The following is a 22,262-nucleotide window of genomic DNA, read 5'->3' as shown; positions in this document are numbered from 1 at the left end:
TTTCATCTTGTGCTGGGTAGCTGTTGTACCACACTGTCATGCTAATACAGCAGATGCCTTCGATTGTGGCTCTGTAGATGTTCACAAGCAGCCAAGAAGAGAGTCCGGCCCATTTTAGCTTCAAGAGGAAGACGACCCTTAGTTGGGCTTTATTCACCAGGTGTGATGTATTCAGCGACCAGATCAGGTCACTTTAAGTGAAGACCCAGGAACTTGACATTGTCCACATGCTCTACTACCTACCCGTATACAAGGAGAGGAGTGTGTTCTGTCTTCCTGGATATCCTGGAGTCCATAACGAACTCCTTAACCTTGCTGGTGTTCAGGATGAGAGGATAATGCCGCTCCTCCAGCTGGGGGAGATTGACTCATCCAGCAGCAGAGAGACTAAGCGTGCAAAGAAACTGTTCAAGGTGTCAGGGGGAGTTGGATCTCGGCTAACCTGTTGGTTACTGTGTTTACAGTCTGTTATACTCCTGATGCATCGCCACATATTTTGCGGTAAAGTAAATTTTACTTTAACTGAATTTCAACTTGCTGAAATTTCACTTTCAAAGTGGTTCAAAGACATGATTAAGTGAGACATTTAGAGTGCCAGAGGAATCTTCACTGTGCGCTGCTAAAATAGCTAACATTGAAGAATACAGTCTATGGAGCTTGGAAAGAAAAGCATCAGGACTTCTTTAAGCTGCTTGAAGACATTTCACTTCTCATCCAAAAGGCTTCTTCAGAACTGAAGACCAGGATGACTGAGAACCTTCACAGACATCGAAGAATATACACATTATTTATCATGGGGCTGCCAGCAGGGATATATTACAAGCACTATTTAAATTCCTGAAACCGCATTACTGTTTTTGCTAGAGACTAAATTCAAATAGTTTGGGAAAGAAGAGACGGCAAGCTTTACAGGGATATTAGGTGTAACATGGTAGCATATGGCATTTACAAGGTACTGTTTTCTGAATATGGACAGAAAAAGAAAATCAGCTCGCTCCTATTTGTTACCATGTGTGCTTCACATTACCGTACTCCTCAACCATTTGGGGCTTAAGAGAACATTCAAATGATTCCTTAAAGATGAGAATAACTTTTTTTCTTCAATTTTACAGCAAAAATGACCAAGTATGTCCAAAAATCTTGGTCAATAAAAGGGCTAATTAGCATATTTGATTTGGCCATGCGGTGAAATCTGCAATCAGACGTAGCAACTTGAGCAGAAACAATATTGTTTACTCCATTGGAACTCCAAGTGGAACAAATAACACAAAAACACCACAAGATGAAAAATAATGCAGGTCAAGAAATTGCCATTGTACACATTTTACAGTGAAGTAAACAGTTCACTTCTGCTGAAAAAAATCTCAGACTAGCTGGTCAAAATCAGTTGTTGAAGCATCCTTAAAAGGCTTTCCCTAACTGAATTTTACATATCAACTGCATTTACACAGAATAGAAAAAAAACATGCTGAATGGAGATGAAATGAAGACTTTCCATTAAAATATACTGTGTTTTGAATCAAGGCAATAAACTATCACTACTTCTTCGCCAGACTTCGTGGGGAATTTTTAAGCAAGTCTCTGATCCTAAGGTATGTTCCTGTGGCTTCAGCAACTTCAGTGAACTCTGGTGTATCTTCAAACGGAACGATGCCAGCTGCAAACTTGCTCCGATGCGGAACAGCAGTTACCTTCTCGAGATGCCCTGGAGTCGTACAGTCTCCACTCACCGGATGAGGCAAATCTGACTCAGGGCTCTGTGGGTTGTCAACTTCGGCTTTCACTGGCTCGGGACTCTGAAATGTGCTGTCCTCGACTAACATTGATTCGGGACTCTGAAGGGTGCTGTCCTGAGTTTTAACTGGCTCGGGACTCTGAGGGGTACTGTCCTGAGTTGTAACTGGCTCGGGACTCTGAGGGGTGCTGTCCTGAGTTGTAACTGGCTCGGGACTCTGAGGGGTGCTGTCCTGAGTTGTAACTGGCTCGGGACTCTGAGGGGTGCTGTCCTGAGTTTTAACTAGCTCGGGACTCTGAGGGGTGCTTTCCTGGACTTCGGCTGGTTCGGGACTCTGAGGACTATCGTCCTTAACTTTTACTGGTCCCGGGCTTAATGACAAAGCCTCTTGAACCTCCGGTTGATTTTCTTTGCTTAGGGAAGGTTCTTCAGGTTTTATTGAGTCCATTCCTTCATCCATGTCTTCATTTTCTGTGTCCGCATGTGCAGATGTAGATACACTTGGTGAACTTGGTACAGGAGTTTGTGCGGCAGGTGTCTCACAGTCACTGTTAGAGGCCATGTCAGCATTTTCTAGAGCTGCCCAGATCAGTCTCTGCTGCTCCTCCAGTTCCTCCAGTGTAAGGTCATCCTCTGTTCCCTCCCCAGTCTCATCAACCACCACCCAGTCACGCCCTCGCACAGCTGGAGAGCCGTTGGTGGGAGTAGGTGGAGGAGTACCTTTAGGGAGAGGTGGGGGGGTGGGTGTAGAAGGAGGAGTCCCCTGTGGTAAAGGAGGAGGAGAACTAAAGCAAGGAGAGCCAGGAGGCAGTGGTGGCTGGAATTGGAAATCACCAGAGCTTTGAATTTGATGAGGTGTTCCTGGATCTACGAGAAGAAATAAAATAAAGTCATCCACAGAGTGCTGACTGTGTATTATTGTGCAACTGAGCTACAAATACCAAACAAAAACATTGTTTCTGTGAACTCAGCGTGATCTACTCTTGTTAAAAAAGTTATTCATTAGCAATAATCCTGGTAACAATTTACGTAGAGCATTGATATACTAGCAGCAGCCTCATCAACATGTTGGTTCAACAACAGTAAAATGAGAACTAATCATCTTTAGAAGATCCATAGTTTTCACATTCCAACTTAAAAACACAAAGTGAAGTTGGATGGATGGGATCCCAACTCTGGAAATCTAACCATTCAAGGAGAACATGAATACAGGCTGTGACACCCAGATGTATGGTTACCTGATTCAATATCCATATCCGAGCTCCTGTCTGGGGTCCGGTCCGGGCTAAACTTACTCCTCTTCCTCAGCTGTGGAGATGAGTCAAATTCATGTCTTCTCTTGCTGGAGGTGGCACCAGGCTGCTGGCAAGAGCAACATGCAATAAGACCAAAAAGCACGACTTTTGTTTTTCCTTTTAGCACCATAAAAACATTTTTTTTTTTTAAGTAGAAATATTTAAATCCTGTGGATTAAATGGAGGTCTGTGCAGTTGGATCAGTGTTGATTCATGCTGTAAAATGTGTAAAGGAGATTTTAAAGGATGGGTCATGTGAACACCATGAACTGTTGCACAGAGCAAAGTAACCTCAAGTCAGAGTAGATTTTGTCCTTGATGAGAGCAGTAATGGCTTAAATATCTAATCTATATCTATATCTTATATCTAAGAATGAGCACTAATCTGCTAAATAGCGCTCAAGGTGATGGCCGGAAGGTGACTTTGATAAAATCTGGTGGAAGTTGAGAAGCTGCTGTTGCAAGAAGTAAGTAGGGAGTTGCGATACAGACCGTGGGAAAGAAGCTGGACAGGTAGGCTGCATAGTTTTGCTTCATGTGGCTGGTCTGCATTGGAATTGAACCATAGTGCATGAACTCCTGAAGATACAACAGAAATAAAGAAAAAGTGTTATTTAACTTTAAAAGAAAAAGAAAAAAAAGGTCCCAGCATACTTTAATGAGTTGTAAACCATTTCAACTCCACATTTCATTGAAAATAACACAAAGACAACATAGCAAATTTGGAAACTAAAAATATATACTCATTTTGAAGTTGATGCCAGCAACATTTGTCAAAAAGGTCATTTCCACCACAGTGTGACATGAGCTCTTCTTTAAAAATTAAAAAACAAACAAACAAACAAAAAAAAAACACTGTAGAAATTCATGAGGAAATAAAATATTTTCCCATTCTTTCAGTTCAGGGTCTTTTTAGTTATGTTTGAACCCAATTTAGTACCTAGACAGTAGCTGTGTGTTTCAGAATTCACAGGGCTTTCATGTGCACTAATTGATACCTATACGAACATGGACCCTGTTTTTTTCTGATAACTAGTCAGATGGTCCGTCTCCTCATCAGAATTTTTAGTTGTCAGATGACATGACAGGTGGCAGTCGTGTTATTTCTGTGTCCTGTTTACATTTCAAGTAAGTCAGTGATCTCCACTATAAAACTGTGGATGTTGCAGAACCGTCTGTTGGCCTGAGGATCTCAATCATATATCTATGTGCAGAGATTTTTTTCTAGATTCACCAAATTATTTTTTAAAATCATCTTTTTTTAGATGACGAACGCCTCAAATTCCTTCCAATTTTACACTGAGAAAGAACCTTACATTTATTATTATTATTTTTCCCATGGTTTGGTTTATATTCACACTGTGAAAACCCCAAAGAAATCAAAAATGTTTGTGTACTCTGCTGTGTGCCAGAATGCAAAGCATGTCTGGCTACACTAACAAATCACAACAAAGGGGGAAACAAAGCAGAGTTTGACTTAACCAGACTAGAGAACGTAGATTTAGCTTCACAAGTACTGATCTGTTGCAATTTACCTAAAAATGTATTGAAATTATTCAACAAGATATTTCTAGTCTTTCATTGCCCCTTTCTTACTTTTATGACATCAAATCAACATTTAATGTTGTTTTTGTATTTTTCGTCAATTAAATGTTGTGTTTTAATGGTTTTGAAACTGTGCATCACATATCATATATTTACTTTTGACCGGATACCAGGCTGTACTGGAGGTCAAACATTTGAAAAAGCAGACTGCAACACTTACATCTTTCATTTTGTGTGGTGCGGGTACATTGAAACCTGGGAAATCCACCAGTTTGGAAACATCATATGAGAGGTTTTGTGAATTAGTGTTGTCAGTTACAGTGCCATCACTTGATGCTGTAAGAGAGAAAAAAACAACATCCTCTATAATCTGTGCAGACTGCAGAAGCTTTTATTTTTCTACTTGCTCTGTTCAACAAAGAAAAATTGTGAAGCCGCTGAGTTCTTTTTCAAACTTACCATTTCCGTCATACAGTGATAAGCCAGAGTTTTCCATCTCTGCCTCTTTGAGCCAACCTGGTGGGTAACCTAGCTGCCTCATGCGATAGATCAGAGGAGGTAGGGTGTTCTCATCAATGCCCAGAGCTGTCAGCAGCTCCTCACTGTTTAACAGCACAACACAGTAAATTAAAAAAAATTAAAATTAAAAGATTAAAAAAAACAGTTGTCTAAGCTGGCTTAGAGACCAAAACCATGTGATCAACATTCTACATATCTTTGGTATAAACTAACTAACGGATGAAGCCATTGGAGTACGAATGTGAGATAGAAAGCACTTACCGAGGAAAAGCTTAGAAAAAAGTACTTGTGTGAATGGGTGAATAAAGCAAGTTGTGTAAAGCGCTTTGAGTGCTAAGATAGAAAAGCGCTTTAAAAGAAAAAGTCAATTTACTGCCAATGTTGCTGAAGCTACACCCTCTCAAGAACAACAGGCTCACAGGGCGGCAGTGGCAGCGAGCCAAAAGCAGTCTTGGGTGTGGTTACGCTTTCAGAAACACAAATGCATTAAAGGACATGCAGCTAACTGTAGCATGTCTACCACCAGCATGCAAGAAGCTGAAGCCAAGGATGATGATTCAGAAACTCTGAGTGAGACACTGACAGCTTCTTCTTCATGTAATTAATTTGGTAGAAAAATAGATGTAAACAGAACAAATATTACACTGTCAGACAGAGACCCTGGAAGCTGGAAGCTGCTGTGGTTGTAAAATGTTGTAAATACATTATTTTTTAAAATTCAATTAAGAAGTGCAGACTTATTTCAAAATGAGTACTGAAAAAGGTACCGTTGCAAACATAAACCTCAGGACAATAACGTTGGGCAATTTTCACCCATATGATGGAAAAAAATTTCACTTAGTGATCATTTCCAAGGGAATTCATAATCATAATAAAATGTAACAGGGGTCATTCTTTCCCCTCTTACATCTTATTTTGTTTCTCTCTCCCACAGTTGTCAGTTTGTAGGGAGACTGTGCCTTCACCATTTTTCATTTTTAGGATTTCCCAAATTTTGGGGGAGCCTTTATTTATTTTTAAATTGAGTCCCCGGATGACACTTTTTTTTTCATTTTATGAAATGAGGTACGTATAAATATAACCCTGTAAAATATGCACTTTTGCAACATTATGTAATTAAATTAAAATTGTAAGTAAATAAAGATGTGTGGAGAGTAAAAAAAGTCTTGCCTCATGACTCCAGGCTTGTATTTGGCAAACCGCTCCTCCACTTCATCAGCATGGTATCTCTGGTTACTCTGCATGACTTGGTTGTTGCTCTGATTGAACTCCTTTCTTCTCTCATTAATTGCAGCCATGTCTTTAGGCTAGGAGAGTAAAAATACATTCCTATATTAAATTATGTTCTGTCCTTGTGTTCATCCTGGACTTCTGACATACTAACAGATCATTAATGGTACCTTGGGACAATCTCTCAGCTGGTGACTGCTTGAACCACAGTTGAAACACATAGACTTGGGTCTACAGCGAACAGAGCAGAGACAGAATCATTATACATTATAAATTCCACCCAGCACACAAACAAAGAAGAGTTATAAACAGAAAAAGCTATGGAATTTTTGTAGTCTTACCTTTTGTCTTTCATTTCTATTTCCTGGCCATCAGTTCCAATGACTTGGTTGAAGACTTGCTGATAGCTTTGCAGCAATTCAGGAAGCTATAATGCATTTGTCCACACAGCTGTGAGTTTTTAAAACTTTATAAATCTGACTACAGCATTTCATAGGCAATAAATGTTTAATTTATTCATGTTAAAGATACGTTGGAACATCCCATCCATCGGTCAGCTGGGGGTTTTCGTTTACCAGAGGCTGTCCAAGTTTATCAACACTGAAAGTAGTGAAATATAAGACACTCCCAACAACCTAAAACAAAAACATAATACAATAAGTTACTACTTGTGAGCCTACACATCCCGTTTTCAGTGTGTTTGAGTGGGAAATAACAGCATGTGCTCACTTTAAAGGCTTCTGTTGTTGTTCTCACACTACTGGAAGACATCGTCTGTGGATCTTCGTCCAAAGCAAAAGCGGAATTCTTTATAGAGGGAGAAATATGTATTTTTAAACAGAAAATTCATTGTGATATTGAAAATATTTACAATAGTAATATACAGTGCTGTGAAAAAGGATTTTCTCCCTTCGTGACTTCTTTTTTTTTTGCAGATTTGTCACATTTACATGTTGCAGATCATGAACGACTTTATTAGACAATGATAACCTGAGTAAATGCAAAATGCTATATTTATAGTTACGTTTCTGATAATGAAGTCAAAAAGAATTTCTAAACTTACCTGTGTAGAAAACTAACTGCCCTCACCCCTTGCAAATGTAAAATTAATCGTGACTTTCTGTCTTTGTAGACAGACACATGTATTTAATTTTCAATGATTTATTACAGGTATTTGCCGTATTATCAGAAACAGACTGGATGTTATTGCCAGCTTGACCACATTTAATGACAGACTGACAGCATACCAACTTAGTCTTATGGCAACATTAATGGCAAGGTTGTAATGACAGGGTTAACATACCAGCAAAAAAATAATTAATTTTTTTTTACAAATTTACTTTATCTTGTTAAATAAAACAGACACTGACAAAATTTAACATAAAATAATTTGCAGCTGTATAAATACCGGCAGTCACCAGTGCTACCTCTCAGCTTCCTGGTACGCGCACCTATGACACATATTTTGACAATATTACCGCATCTTTTATGTCAAAAAGTGATAAATTACAATATGTGCTATTGTAATGTTAAAAATCTGAACAATGTCATATTTTGAGTGACATATTGTGTTAATATTCTATCATGTTGAGTCTGGTGATTTTCACGTCTAACAAATAGACACAAAAAAAATTAAGCAAAAAGGGGGGGAAACTTCTTCACAGCTCTGAATATTCTGGGTACACACCTGAGGCTTGATGTTAAAGGAGGACTTCTTTTCACCGTCTGGTTTCTGGTGCCTCAAAATCACACTGCAGATGCAGTCTTCAATTTCCTGGCGACACTTCCTAGCAGGGTGATTAAAAACTGTCATTCATATGTTGTGAATGGCTCTAAACTGAACATGTTGTTAATAAATTACCATAAATGTAATAATTTCACCAAAAAATACGTTCATGCATACAAACTTATTTAAAATAAAAAGAATTCTGACTTACTTTGATATGATGTTGTTTGTATAAAGGACCTGAAGAAGAGGTCCGTCGGTGTTAACATCTTCAACAGTGACGCCGCTGTAGTGTTGGAGGAGGGAAAACATCGCAGGATCACGGTTGGCGAACAGTTTCGTTTCATTTGAAATGATCATTACTGGATGTCTACTAGTTACCTTGGTCGTGTCAGGAGGCTCATTTTCCTTCGTAATATTTTATGTGGTCTTGGAGTTAAAGAAAAGTGACAAATTCTGCAGAAAAAGGACTGTTAGAAGTCATTTCTTGGTTGTGTTTTGGTTGCATCCTATGCTAGCAAATTTAAGCTAGTGCTAACAAACTGCCACAAGGATATTCTCCTCAGTGAGTCTCTGGATGTAATCGTCGCACTCCTCCAGCCTGCTCCGGAGCTCGCTCCTCTCGTCCTGTTCTTCATCATCATCTGTGAACCGAATATGCGTCGTGACCGGAGGAGCAGACTCATCGAGCTGCTGAAAGAGCTCACTGTCCCCAAAATCAACTTCAGCCATACCTGGCGCTACCCGATCCCTATGCGGAAACGCGACATATAGTACGCATGCGCACAATGTGATTGTTCCTGATACTTTCACAATAAAACTACTGAACCTTCACGTAACTGATGGACGTAAAACCACTAATATTATTTGTTTTTAACTTGCATTCACTGCGTAAAGTAACACTAAATAAAAATGTAAATACATTTTATTACTACATATCTCTGAAGATATATGAGTGAAACACATAGACTTGGGTCTATGTGAAAACTATGTGAAAACTCATGTTGTTGATTTGTTGATATCAAATGTTTAAGAAGTATCATTTAAATTGACAAAAAAGTCATTTTTTGAACTGAGGAGACCAGTTGCTCGACCTTTGGGAAAGGATTATCCCATTGTTATATATAAACCTTTCTGATGTCAGTTTTGACAAGACTCCCAATAGAACTGGCTGAAATGTAGCTCCAAACCATGACAGTGTCTCAGAATTTACATGTGTTTTACGGATATTTGTGTTTAAGAGGTAGGAACATATGTACCTCTTTCCTGGTTGGACATGTTGGCACTGATTTTAGAGCAGTTCTTGTGTTGTTGTATTGTGTGCTATGGATTCAGTACTGCAGCAGATGCTGATTAGCAGACCTAGTTTGACTGAGGAAACTCACTGCCGTTTTCAAAATTAAGTTTTTGGCTGGACAACAACACTGTGATCGAGAGAAAAAACAAAACAAAATAACATTTGGATCTTTTCTCAGTTTAAATATACTGAAATTCAGTCATTTATTCCCTCTTTTCTCTCTCTGTTTTGTCTCATAAAACCTTGACTCAATTAACACAAAATCTATTAAATGTATTACTCTTTCACAGGTCCAGCCAAGGAGTTCCTGCTCGATCTGTGAATGAGTAATACATCTGTGAATAAGTGAGTTGAGTGGCTGAGCTGTGTCTGTGTGGGATCAGATAGTAGAAGGAGATGTTCTCTGTCCCTCCTGATGGTGCCTGAAGGACTATCGAGGAAATAGGAATGTGGGGTGAAATGAGGGAACATTACCTTGCCTGAAGTCTTGGTGTCTTGACGCACACTTGCTGTCATGGTGTGACTGGGCTCAAAGCTCTCACTGGGTGTCTTTGGTTGAAGGATGTAGTGTCTTTTATCCTTCTCACCTGAGGGATCGGCCATTTGCCTACACCAGGAGGCTCCACAACGCGGCAGCCAAGTGGCTGCAACCCAGCCCAATGGAGGGGGAAGCTTGGCTCCTGAACATGCTGACACTGCAGCAGTTCATGGAGGGGCTCCCAACAGGAAAAGCGGAAAGGGTCTGCTGTTATTGGCCAGTCAACCTCGAGCTGGCTGTGACACTTGCTGAGGATCACTTGGCAGCACGGCAGACCCTGGTCCAACCAAACCCTGGTTTGGCCTGGGGCTTTTCTGGAAGCAGAGCGGGTGGAGGTTAGGTTTGTGCATGGCGACATCCCATAGTGCCGCTACATAGTGCATTAATGGAGGTCTCGTTTGAGTGGATTGGCATAGATCTCATAGGGCCATTTCAACGCTTTATATTAGTGGCGGATGTGTGATCTGGTGGATTATGCAATGTGATATCCCGAAGCACTGCCGCTGTGCACCATTTTGGCAAAGAGTGTGGTGCAGGCCCAGTTTCAGGTCATCTCCTGAGTCGGCATCCCGAAAGAGATAATGACTGACCAGGGCACATTGTTCATGTCTCATACATTAAAAGAACTCTACGAATTACTGGGAATTAAATGTGTTTAGACAGTTCTGTTCATGTTTGGGAGGTTAACACAGGAGCAGGTATCATTTACCCATCTTTTTCACTCTTAACTGCTATTTTTATCTTTATTGAGAAAAGAGACAAAGCACGCCATCCCCGTATTGACTACTGCAGCCTCAACCAGATTACAGTTAAAAACAAGTTCCACTACCTCTTCCTTCTTCCAACTTTTAAACTCCTGCAGGGCACATCCATCTTTTCCAAACTGGAAATGCTTACCATCTGGTTAGGAGTTGTGAGGGCACCAAAAGGAAAACAGCCTTCAACAGAACACCCACCTCGGGTATTTAAAGTGCCTGGCGATGCTGTTCATCCTCACAAATGTCCCAGCCTTTTTCCTAGCTCTTGTTAATGATGTCCTCGGGAATTTTATTTTATTTTTCTTGTTTTTGTCTACCTTGACGTCAACTTGATTTTTTTCTAGAACCCTCAATGAGCAACAGAACGTCTGACAAGTTTTCCACAGACACCTGGATTATAGGCTCGTTGTGTAAAAGTCAGTCTAGTGAATGGATCCTGGAAGTCTGCCCAACTATCTGTATGTTCCTACTTCAGCTCAGTCTAAGGTATTGTATTGAGAACACACAGCAAAATTTAACTTAGTAGTTAAATGAAGTGCTCATAAGTTTATAACAAAGGAAATTTTGGTGATCTAATCTGAAAAAAAGTGTTAAGGAATATATATATACCCTGTACCATCACTCAAAATAAGATGGTCCCCACTCCTCCTGCAGGTCTCCTCAGACCCCTGCCTGTACCTGGGTGGCTGTGATCCCCCATAGCCCAAGATTTGGTCACTTACTTACTACTCAGGTAACACAGTCATTCAAAACATTTATTAGGTAAAGAGTTTGCCATGGACCCTAAAATTATACAGACAGGGAAAGTCTTGATCTCCAGAGTTCCACTCAATCCTAAGCTTCACATATCTGAAGATGCTGTTGTTTGGATTCTGGTGACAAATGAGAGAGAGGTGGTAATGAAAAGAACCAGGTTGAAAAGTAAATGCTATGTAACATTGTGCAGTAGTAGCCCCTCCCAGACCAGCTGTCAGTGCGTCCCAATAAATTTTGTCATATCAGTTTTTTCTAATTTGGTTACAAATTGAGCCCATTAAAAACAGCATGACTGAAAGAGCTCTAATATGTTGTTTGTGTTGTACTCACTGGTAGGTTGAAGGTCTGAAATTCTCTTCCTTGGCTGTCATATAAGAAAGTTCCCAAAAAGGTCCCTTCTACCCCTATGGTCAACATTCCCTTGAAGAAGAAGAGAGGTTTTGGTGGGAATTATAATACAAAATTAAAGCTGCAAGCAGCGATATGAGGGCCCTCGCACCCCCGGCGCGTCGAGCCAAGCCCAACACCTAAAACCAGCGCTTCCGATCTGATTTCACATTGATGGAATTCATGCATTTAACCACCAGCTAAAATTTCATCTCATTCAACCATTATTATAGTCGTCCCACTAGGTGGCGCTCTAACCATTACTGACAAATGGCATAACAAACATTTCCGAGCTCGAGTCTCATCACGCCTGCGACCTTTGGGAGAGATTGGACATTGTGTTTTTGAGCGACAGCAGGTTACTGCTTTTTGGCGAGTGATTGAAACTCCACGTGCCGCCATGACCACCCCGTTTCCCTGAACGTAAAAAGCTTCGCAATTTAACATCACAAAGGTCTTTAGATTCCACACACAGGAGATCGCGTAAATCTAATGAAATCCCTTGGAGGAGTTCGTCAAAGTATGAGGCCTGAAAAGAGGGGAAAATGTCGCCAAATTTACACATTAATTTTAAAATGGCTGACTTCCTGTTGGATTTGGGATATTGCTCCAAGAGACTTTTTTGTACATCTTGATATCTCCAATAAGCTTGCCAGGTTTCAAACTCATACATAAAACACAGAGCAGGGGCTGTTGTTTTGAAATTTTGTAGGGGGCGCTGTGGAGCCATTTTGCGCTGTTCAAGGAAAAGGAACATATAAAAAGAAATCCCTCATCACATTAGAGGTGTGCGCCAAATTTCAAGACTTTTTAAACTTTTCAAGCCCCTCAAAAGCCACTTCATCTTTCATGGTGAACTGCGTTGCCACCAGGGTGCGCCGTTCAGTTTATAGTCACAATTTTCTCACTGAAGCATCAAGAGGGACTGATGGTGATATTCACCGCTTTTGAGGTGGCCACGATGAACCTGTGAAAATCAGTACAACAAAATGAAAGACATGACATTTCCTGGTGCCACTAGGTGGCGCTCTACGTATTCCTGACAATGGGCATATCAATCTGTTCAGGGCGGGTCTGACATCATCCCTGTAAAATCTGGTACTGATCACATTGGATTTCATTGAGTTACACTAATTTGTTTCTTCATGGCGAGACCTCAATGTTCGCCATGCTGCTGGGGTCACACCCTTCAGCGAAAACTCACAGTTTTCTCTGTAACCCAAGACCAACTCCTTAAGGCTTTCCTGGAGAAATTTGAGGCTGCAGATGTCACCCATTACAATACTGTACCCCAAAGTGTAAAACATGACATTTCCTGTTCCCACTAGGTGGCGCTGTCCCTGATGTCAAATATGGCAGTTGAAATATGTTCAGGGGTGGAGCCTTATCATATGTGTCCACTTTGGTCAAGGTCGGACAATGTATGACAGAACGAGAGGCAATAAGATTTTCATGGCGAGTCATCGAAATTCGCCGTGGCGCCACGGCGTCACCGTATCCCGAAAACTCAAAAGCTCCGCAATTTAACATGGCCCAGGTGTGTAGTTGACACTGACCAAATATGAAGCTTGTACGATGAAATTCCAATGAGGAGTTCACAAAAGTTCGAGGCATGGAAATGGCAAAATTAGAGCCAAAATGTCACCTTCACTTCCAAATGGCGGACTTCCTGTTGGGTTTAGGACATGGCCATAATAGACTTTTTTGTGCGTCTCCGAACGTTAGATATGTGTTCCGAGTTTTATACATGTAGGTCATACCCATCTCGGGGGCTCGCGTTTCTCATTTTTCTAGGTGGCGCTACTGAGCCAATTTTCCCTGGACATGTCTACGGACATTAAAATACGTAAATTTTCACCAGACCTGACGCGTCTGCAAAATTTCATGAGTTTTCGAGCATGTTTAGGCCCTCAAAAGGCCGATTCATTTGCCGAAATAATAATAATAATAATAATAATAATAATAATAATAATAATAAGAAGAAGAAACAGAGCAGATACAATAGGGCCTTCGCACTTTTGTGCTCGGGCCCTAAAAACATGAAGTCTTTAGACAAACAACAAAACTATGTCACTCACATAGGCAGAAAACACTCTTGGGGCGCTTTTGTTGGTTCCATCAGGCGACTGGTGTTTTGGGAGATGTCCCAGTGTCAAAGCAGTGATTGAGACTGGGTGGAACAGTGAGATGATTACAACCCCACTCTGACCTGCCAGGGGCCAGCAGTTCCCTGGAGGCACAGGCAAATATTCCTGAGGAAAGAAAATTAATTTTTATGCTGCCCAGAGTTCATGAATGTAAACTTTTTCTCCATGTTATATCACTTTAAATCCCGCTGTGCAAACTATGTCATTCTTACTTGGATTACTCTCCTATTGATTTAAAACTTTGATAAAGTTTATACTTAGGACTGGATCAGGTGACCCTGAATCCTCCCTTACTTACACTGCCATGGGTGTTGGCTTCTAAGGGATTCCCATGATGCACTGAGTGTTTCTTCTTCAGTCACCTTTCTCACTAACTATGTGTTTATACACCTCTCTGCATTTGATTATTAGCTATTAAACAATGAATAAATATGACCTACTCTGTTATTAGTAATTATGCCACAAACATCAAAGACAAATCCTTACATGGCTGTAAGGATTTGTCTTATAATAATTTCGAGTTAGACTTAACAACATAAAAAAACAAAAACTAAAGCCCATGAGTTATTGATATTTTTTTTACCTGTCCCAGTTTCTCCAGTAATGTATGGCATTCATTTGTTGATTATTTATCAAACATAAAATTTAATTTTTAAAATTCTCACCTTTTTATTCTGCTTTTAAAAAAAGAAAAGAAGAAAAAAAGACAGTGGTTTATATTTTAAAACACTCTCGCCAAAAGAAAAACAAAGACTTCTTGTGGAAATTCATATTCATTTTCTTTTATATATTTTTTCTCATTAATGCAGTTGTACTGTGTATTTTCCAATTTGTTTTGCAGGAAAGTATTTTAAAGAAGAATTAGATAAAGTTAAAAGCGACACCAGCCAGGAAACGGCTCTTTCTAATCTGTAGCGATGACAGGAAGTACGTAAAAGTTCGCGCATGTGTAAAGCAAACCTTACCCTGCGAGTCATCGCTGAGGGTTTAAAGCATATGTTTTTTGTTTCTGTTTCGTGTGCAGTCATTTGGGTTGATCTTTTTTTATTACTTTAATTTGCAGTCACTCTCCCCGTAGGAACATTTCTATGGGACAGCACTTAATTGAGACTTCCAGTAATGTCAGGTTGCTCGGTTATCCCTCTGACGTTACCGCAGTGGGACGGGGGCGCGAGGAGGATTCGTTTTATTTACCTGGTGGGTCTGACATCGTTCAGACTGACAGAGAGCACCAAACAGGTGAGTTAGTGGTTCACAGGTAGTCCAAGAGGGTGATGTATTACCACCAGCACAATGAACACATCTCCTTACTTCCAGGACGGTCCCAGACTTTCTAATTGGATAGTGATAAGTAATGCTTAACATATAAGTACTGTAGCTAACTAAAAACAAAAAACGGCTTAGAAAAAAAAAAAAGAAGCTTGACTAATACTATACTGCAGTTTTGCACTCACCGAACATTGTATTAAGTACACCTTACTAGTACTGGGTTGGACCTCCTGTTGCCTCCAGAGCCAACTTAAATCTTTGTGGCACAGATTCAACAAGGAGCTGGGTACCTTCCTCTGAGATTTTGATCACACACAGCTCCTGCAGATTTGTCGGCTGAACATCCATGATGTGAATCTCCTGTTCCAGGACATCCTAATGGTACTCTCCTGGATTTAGACCTGGTGGCTGTGGCGGCCATGTGGGTACAGTGAACTCATTTTCACTGCCAAGCTGCCAGTTTGAGATTATTTGAGCTTTGTGACATGCTATGTTATCCTTCTGGAAGCAGAAGATGCGTACACTGTGGTCATAAAAGCTGGACATGGTGAGCAACAATACTCAAGTAGCCTGTTGAAATTATGCTCAGTTGGCACTAAGAGTCCCAAAGTGTGCCAAGAAATTCAACTTTGCTCCACCCAAACCAGCAAAATGTAGTGTTAGTTTCCCTTTCTTAGCTGACAGGAGTGACACCCAGTGTGGATTTCTGCTGCTGTAGTCCATCTGCTAAAAGCTTCAACATGTTGTCCATTCGGAGATGCTTTTCTGCATAATTTAGGTGGGATGAGTAGTTGTTTGAGTGGTTCTTGCCTTCCTGTCAGCTGAAAACTCAAAAGTCTGGCCAGACTACTCTGACCTCTGGCATCAAGACATTTTCACCCAGAGAAATTCTCTGTAAAAACATGTCAACCAACAACCTTGTCACATTCAAAGTCACTTAAATCATGTTTTTTCTCCATTCTGATGCTCGCTTTGAACTTCAGCGGGTTGTCTTGGAAATGTCTACATGCATAAATGCACTGGGGTGCTGCCATGTCATTGGCTTATTAGAGACTCGCATTAATGAGCAGTTGAGCATGTATACCATTAAAGTGGTCAGGGAGTGTATGTTATTGTCAGGCTTTATACAGCGGTAGCTTGATATTCATCCCCTCTGTTTCAGGGTTCAGTGATTCCGCTGTATTTGGGAGCCGATCTCCTCTCAAAGACTGATGTCCGTACAGAAAACCATCCAAGACACCACGCCAAGTTTGCCAAGAAAGGCCTTGCAACAAAAATAACTTTTTCCTCAGGTAAAATACAGACATACCAGTGGAAGTTAAACATTGACTACACCTGTGCCTCTAAAACCACGGGGTGGGCGTAGACAATCGAATGAAATAAATATGACTAAGGGGAAAATAAACATAGACAAGCTCATGCTATCGCACTGATATGCACCTTATTTTTAGGTTAAAGTCACTCACCAGGACAGACACATTGTCACACTGATCCCCCTGATTGTGTTCAAGCTTTCAGGTTTCACGGCTTGAAGGTACCCTCTGCAAATAACAGCCTGTGGTTCTACAGCATTCAGGGACTTTTTCGAGTAGCCTTTGAGTTGTACAGTAAGCAAGAGCAGCTTGCTGTGCTGGAGAATTTCCAGGTAAATGTCATGTATACGTGATAACTTTATTTTTTCTGTCACCATGCAAGTTTTAATCACATCTGTCCCCTAGGATGTCTGGAAAGCACAGATCAGTGACAGCCCTCTGCAAGTGAGTTACAGCCTCAGCGTGCAGCTGGACCCTTCAGGGTCCCTCAGCCAGTGTGACTCACAATCAAAGGGTGTAATATCACAGCCTCCTTATTGCCAGGCTGACAAGGACGTGGTAGATGTTAGTAGCATGGACACTGCTGACACATCAGCAGATCATGATTATTGTTCTCTTCCCAAGCAGAGCTTACAATCTGAGCAAAGAGAAGTAGTGATATCAACAGTGAGACAAAAATTGCACCGCTTGGATGAACAGTTCTCCTCTGAGCCTCGAAGCTGCTCAGAGCAGCTGGAGACGGTCTTGCTGCTTTTGGAGAACATCGATCGCTACATAAACGGGAGACTTGAAGAAAAAGATGCGACGGAGATTGTGCTGGCTCTGCTAAAGGCCAAAGACTGGGGCCCGGTGTATTCAAGCAGCCTGCTCACTTGTATAGGACGTTGGCTTGGCCAGCAGTTTCATGCAGCCAACAGCAGCATCAGCCAGAAGGTGGAGGGCTTTAAACTTCAGCACATTGAGCGTATCAGCGACCTGCCACCTGCTGAGGAACTAGCCACAGAGCTGTTCCCTGAAGCAATGCGGACGCTGCTGCTTCACTGGATGGGCTTAAGTGAGGACTTCAGCCTTGAAAAGAGACGCAGCGAGTACCCAATTCTGCTCCTCATCCTCGAGTTTGCCAACCACAACCTCATCACTGGCGTAGCTCATGTGTTGTACTCCAGTCTTATATGCAGGTAAAAGTGTCAACATAAGACCTGTTTTTCAATGGAACAACTTTTTATATTCAAATAAAGGTTTATTTTGTGCGTGTGTGTACATTACTATACATATGACTCCTCTTAGGTTGGGTAAGGTTCAGTATTAGCAAAAACTTTTGTTACACAGTACCCTGCAAAGATCTCCAGATTCTCATTTCTTAATTTTGCTAGGAAAAGAGATATGGGTGGAGATTGATCAAAATACAGTATATAATATGGAAAGAACAGTGGTTGAAATCCAAACAAGCTTAAAGTCAATATCTGGTTGTGACCACCTTTATTACTGTTCCATTGTGTTTTTACTTTCTAGGTATGTTTTTACTGCATTGACAGTGTGCTTGGGGTCACTGTTATGCTAAAAAATAAAACCGCTGACCATCAGACATTTCCAGGTGGTATTGAGTGGTGGATCAAAATCTGACTGTGCTTTTCTGGGTTCACAGTTATATCAGTTTTGATTAAATCCCCGGCACCACTGACTGAAATGCAGCTCCATGACAGAGCTTCCACCATGTCTTATACACAGTAACAGAAGATACAGTTGTACCTCTCTTCTGAACTTCTCTGTATATCCTGATGACTTGAACCAAAATATGGATTCATCTTTTCATCAGACCTGTTGTCACTGATTTTCAGGTACTGTTTATCTGCTGTGGGGTAGTTTTTGTTTTTTTAGGTCCCCCACTTGTCCAGTTTCCTCTGATTTATTGACACAATGCACACTATCCTGAGATATGCCAGGTTCATGGCTAAAGGTTCTTCGGAAATCACCTTGGTGGTGTAAACATTATTTTTGAAGCACGTTATGACATAACCATATCACATAAAAGGAAATGCTGTGACGTGTTCTAAAATGTTTTTAAAACACAAAATTTATTTATTTAAACACATTTAAAAATACAGAAGAACATTGGAAACACATGTACTCCTCCCTGCTCATTACTGTGCAGGACAATTGTCCTGCAGGGGCCAGCAGTTCCCTGGAGGCACAGGCAAATATTCCTGAGGAAAGAAAATTAATTATTATGCTGCCCAGCGTTCATAAATGTAAACTTTTTCTCCATGTTATATCACTTTAAATCCTGCTGTGCAAACTATGTCATTCTTACTTGGATTACTCTCCTCTTGGCCCTGGAGGGGTCCACCCACTGCATAAATTTGCACAACCACCACTTTGCAGAGTTCTCTGTAGGCAACTATGTCTACGAGGAGACATCGCTTAGAATCATGGCTTCTGAATCCACACAAATCACAGACAAATTATTTGTTTTCTTTGTGTACATTCATGTATAAATGATGATGAAACAGATGAAGATCCTTACCTTGAGATTCTGAGGTGAAATTTGGTCTCTGCCAGAGGATGAACCTCTGTCATCTGTTGCCTCAGAGACGTCACTTCTTGTTTGCTGTTTGTGAAAATTGTGTAGCTCACAATTCCTGGGAGATACGAAGTAGAGAGGTTAGGGGTGGATGTGAGGACAAATGGTCCAGGTTTTACTTGTGTGTTAGGAAGGATTGTGTGACAAAAAGTTCTGAGTCACTCACCAAAAGTCAGAAGGGGCAGCGTCAAGAAAGTGATGATTATATTTGAAAATCTTGTTTTGTCTGTAAAGAGAGAGCCAGTTTACAGTTTCATAACAGAATCTTCTTCTCTCATTTTAAATGATGTTAAAATTGAGTAGTGGTCCTTACTTTGCTGTGTGTGAGGGTTCATAAAGGGATCTCGTCTCCTGTATTTTCTCCAACAGAAGACCCTAAAAGATGACACACAAGTTTAAAGACTTATTCTACAGGTGAAGATTTACACCGTCGGTACACCTGAGGATGTTCATCCAGAATGTAGCATGCAGTCCCAAAAGCATCCACACACATACTTGTATGAGGTTTCTTTATAAGAAATATTTGGACTTCCATCTTGCCCATAATAGCCTGACTCCTGCAGGCATGGGCTTCTTCGTACCATCACTGCAAAATGGTAGAAAGACAGAAAATGATCATTGATTCACTCTTTAAACAGAAGACGCATTGAAAAATCAAAAATTATTATTAAAAGCTGTATACGTTCTCTACTTAGAATCATTCAACATATTTAAACAAATCTTTAAATCTCTGCTGCAATACGTCTTTAAAGCAATGTGCACCAAGCTCATACCTTTAGGTATCAGGTGTTCACCTGTCTCTTGTTGACGTTTGTTCACTATCCGTGGATCAGTGTATGTTAGTCATGTTTTTTCCATTGCAATCACAGGTATGTGAGTATGGTCTGAATGCTGCAAACACAAAGGTTTACTAATAAATTCAATTTTTGTCAAATCCCATAACATTCTGTCTGACGAGGTTTCCATGGAAGCACGTGTAAACACTGTCAGCTTTAATTTGTCATTTTTTCACATCACGTGTCACCAGCAACTTTTTCCCGACTGCATCTTTAAAAAAAACCCCCAAAAAGGCAGTGACGATGTTACACAGGACAGAAGCCGCCAAATGAATTCATAGGTGTTCACAGACATGCTGTCTGCTCAAATCCAGCTAAATGCATTAAAATTTATTGGGTGGCGTTTCATAATAAAGATGGAGAATGACCCAAAACATACATCCAAAGCAACCCATGAGTTTCTAGAAGCAAAAAAGTGGAATATTTTTAAATGCCCAAGTCAGTCACCTGATCTTATCCCAACTGAGTATAGTACTGATTTTGTTTATTAATTTCCCCATACTGTTAGCCATAATATCCTCAAAATATCCTCAATATTTGGGTTCAATTCATTTCCAAGACACTTCATTCCTTTGTCCACCCACTTAAAGCCCACTATTAGGTTATGACTACAAGCTTCTGAAACTGGCATCGCCTCTGATTTATGCCAATTCATTTTGCACCCTGAAAACATTGAATAGTTATTAGTCACCTTTAATAGTGTTGTGATAGAATTAGCAGGGTCTTGGCTTAATACCAGAATGTCATCTGCGTACAGGAACAATTTTTGTTCTCTACCTCCCCCAAATACACCTTTAATCGCTGTATTTTCTCTAATTTGAATAGCTAATGGCTCTGAAAAGATGGTAAATAGTAATGGACCTAAAAAGGACACCAAAAAAGGAGAGAGTACCCCAATTTGTAAATACAGCTGCTTCTGGCCTCGAATATATGGTTCTAATCCATCTGCAGAAGTTGTCACCTAATTCAAATTTTTCCAGGGCCCTAAACAGATAGTTCCACTCCACCATATCAAGTCCTTCTGTGCATCTAAATATATAGCCAATACAGGATTTGTGTCTATTCTTGATAAACCCTACTTGATCTTTATGAATAATTTGTGGTAGTAGAACCTCCAGCCTCATTGTTAATATTTTGGATAGAATTTTGTAATCCACATTAATTAAACTCTGTAATTGCCTGGATCCGTTAAATCCTTGTCGCCTTTGGAATTAGTGATATTACTGCCTGATTAAAACTTGCAGGGAGCCGTCCATATTCAAAGGCTTCATGTAATACTTCAGTTAAAAATGGACGTAGCAAATCTCTAAATTTGTGATAAAACTCTGCTGGGAAGCCATCTATTCCTGCTGACTTTCCAGCTTTCATGACACAGATCCTTCCTTTACTTTGCCTCTGTTAGGGGAGTTTCCAATTTGTCAGAAGTGGAATATTCTTAAATGCCCAAGTCACTCACCTGATCTTAGTTGATCCCAGTTGAGTACACATTTCACTTGTTGAAGACAAACTTTGAACAGAAAGGCCCACAAACAAACAGCAACTGAAAGCCGGTGCAGTAAAGGCCTGGCAGGGCGTTAAAAAGGAGGAAACCCAGCATCTGGTGATGTCCATGAGTTCAAGAATTAGGCTGTCATTGTCAGCAAAGGGTTTTTTAACCAAGTATTAGAAATTGACATTTTATTTTCATTTATTTAATTTTTGTCAGTTACTTTGAAACCCCTGAAATGAAGGGATTGTGTTAAAAAGTCTTTAGCTCCTCAAATTTTTATGCAATCTTTTGCAATCTTTCAGTTGCTTTAATTTTAAAACTGTGTAATTTTAAAACTGTGTATATACTGTATATTCTGTGTATTTATTATCTCACTCTTATTGCCTGTTTATGCCCTGTCCTTATCTTCAACGTCATGCTGCTCTGTTGTTTCTTAATTGGCCCTTGGGGATAAATAAAGTCTTTCTGATTCTGATTCCCTTTTCATTCAACCCACTGAATTAAAGCTGAAAATCTGCACTTTAACTGCATCTGAGTTGTTTCATTAACAAATCAGCTTTGTCTCAGAGTCTTGCACTTTGGGTCCTCACTCTGCTTGCCACACATAGTTTATTATAACAGAACATCGCAAACAGTAACCTGGACCCAGACGACTTGGTGAGGGTTCAGCAGTGAGTGAATGGTTCTTTTTCTAAGAGAAAAGAAGAGGTGGGAGGCTTTAAGCGCCTCAGATAAATAATTCCTATATTATGGGATTTGCTTGTGTATTTGAGGACGTCGAAGATGCGAAACGCCTGCCGCAGCATAGGTTCCCCTTCCCCATCCTCTGGTAATGAGAGTG

At 40.4% G+C, this 22,262-nt stretch overlaps 3 protein-coding genes across 5 annotated transcripts; 1 reads left to right on the top strand and 2 right to left on the bottom strand.

Moving 5' to 3' along the window:
- Positions 1 to 1,212: 1,212 nt before the first annotated feature.
- zcchc8 (zinc finger, CCHC domain containing 8) lies at positions 1,213 to 8,842 on the bottom strand. 2 transcript variants are annotated; one of them, XM_005473407.4, is made up of 14 exons: positions 8,608 to 8,842; positions 8,432 to 8,474; positions 8,262 to 8,336; positions 8,012 to 8,111; positions 7,054 to 7,131; positions 6,856 to 6,959; positions 6,666 to 6,731; positions 6,495 to 6,555; positions 6,265 to 6,401; positions 5,035 to 5,177; positions 4,796 to 4,911; positions 3,523 to 3,609; positions 2,974 to 3,097; positions 1,213 to 2,602 (listed from the first exon to the last, which is right to left on the bottom strand). In XM_005473407.4, exons 1-14 carry the CDS (start codon positions 8,780 to 8,782, stop codon positions 1,539 to 1,541), a joined length of 2,373 nt encoding a protein of 790 aa, XP_005473464.1. In that variant the 5' UTR covers positions 8,783 to 8,842; the 3' UTR covers positions 1,213 to 1,538. The 2 variants fall into 2 exon arrangements, with proteins under 2 accessions (XP_005473464.1, XP_005473465.1); XM_005473408.4 differs by having other exon boundaries at positions 2,974 to 3,094.
- A 2,559-nt stretch (positions 8,843 to 11,401) lies between these two features.
- On the bottom strand, positions 11,402 to 14,547 carry LOC112841851 (SUN domain-containing protein 2). Its single transcript, XM_025897103.1, has 5 exons — positions 14,517 to 14,547; positions 14,232 to 14,272; positions 13,865 to 14,038; positions 11,730 to 11,819; positions 11,402 to 11,515 (listed from the first exon to the last, which is right to left on the bottom strand). The coding sequence occupies exons 1-5, from the start codon at positions 14,545 to 14,547 to the stop codon at positions 11,402 to 11,404; spliced, it is 450 nt and encodes a 149-aa protein (XP_025752888.1).
- A 317-nt stretch (positions 14,548 to 14,864) lies between these two features.
- Positions 14,865 to 18,175, top strand: si:ch211-110p13.9 (uncharacterized). 2 transcript variants are annotated; one of them, XM_003451697.5, is made up of 5 exons: positions 14,865 to 15,172; positions 16,365 to 16,494; positions 16,714 to 16,847; positions 16,921 to 16,959; positions 17,143 to 18,175. In XM_003451697.5, the coding sequence occupies exons 1-5, from the start codon at positions 15,053 to 15,055 to the stop codon at positions 17,695 to 17,697; spliced, it is 978 nt and encodes a 325-aa protein (XP_003451745.1). In that variant the 5' UTR covers positions 14,865 to 15,052; the 3' UTR covers positions 17,698 to 18,175. The 2 variants fall into 2 exon arrangements, with proteins under 2 accessions (XP_003451745.1, XP_005473463.1); XM_005473406.4 differs by having other exon boundaries at positions 16,921 to 18,175.
- The last annotated feature ends 4,087 nt before the right edge of the window (positions 18,176 to 22,262 follow it).

This window comes from Oreochromis niloticus, linkage group LG12 (genome assembly GCF_001858045.2).
Source record: "Oreochromis niloticus isolate F11D_XX linkage group LG12, O_niloticus_UMD_NMBU, whole genome shotgun sequence".
Lineage (NCBI taxonomy): Eukaryota > Metazoa > Chordata > Actinopteri > Cichliformes > Cichlidae > Oreochromis > Oreochromis niloticus.
The sequence above is the reverse complement of the archived record's forward strand: the minus strand, read 5'-3'. Positions and strand labels throughout refer to the sequence as shown.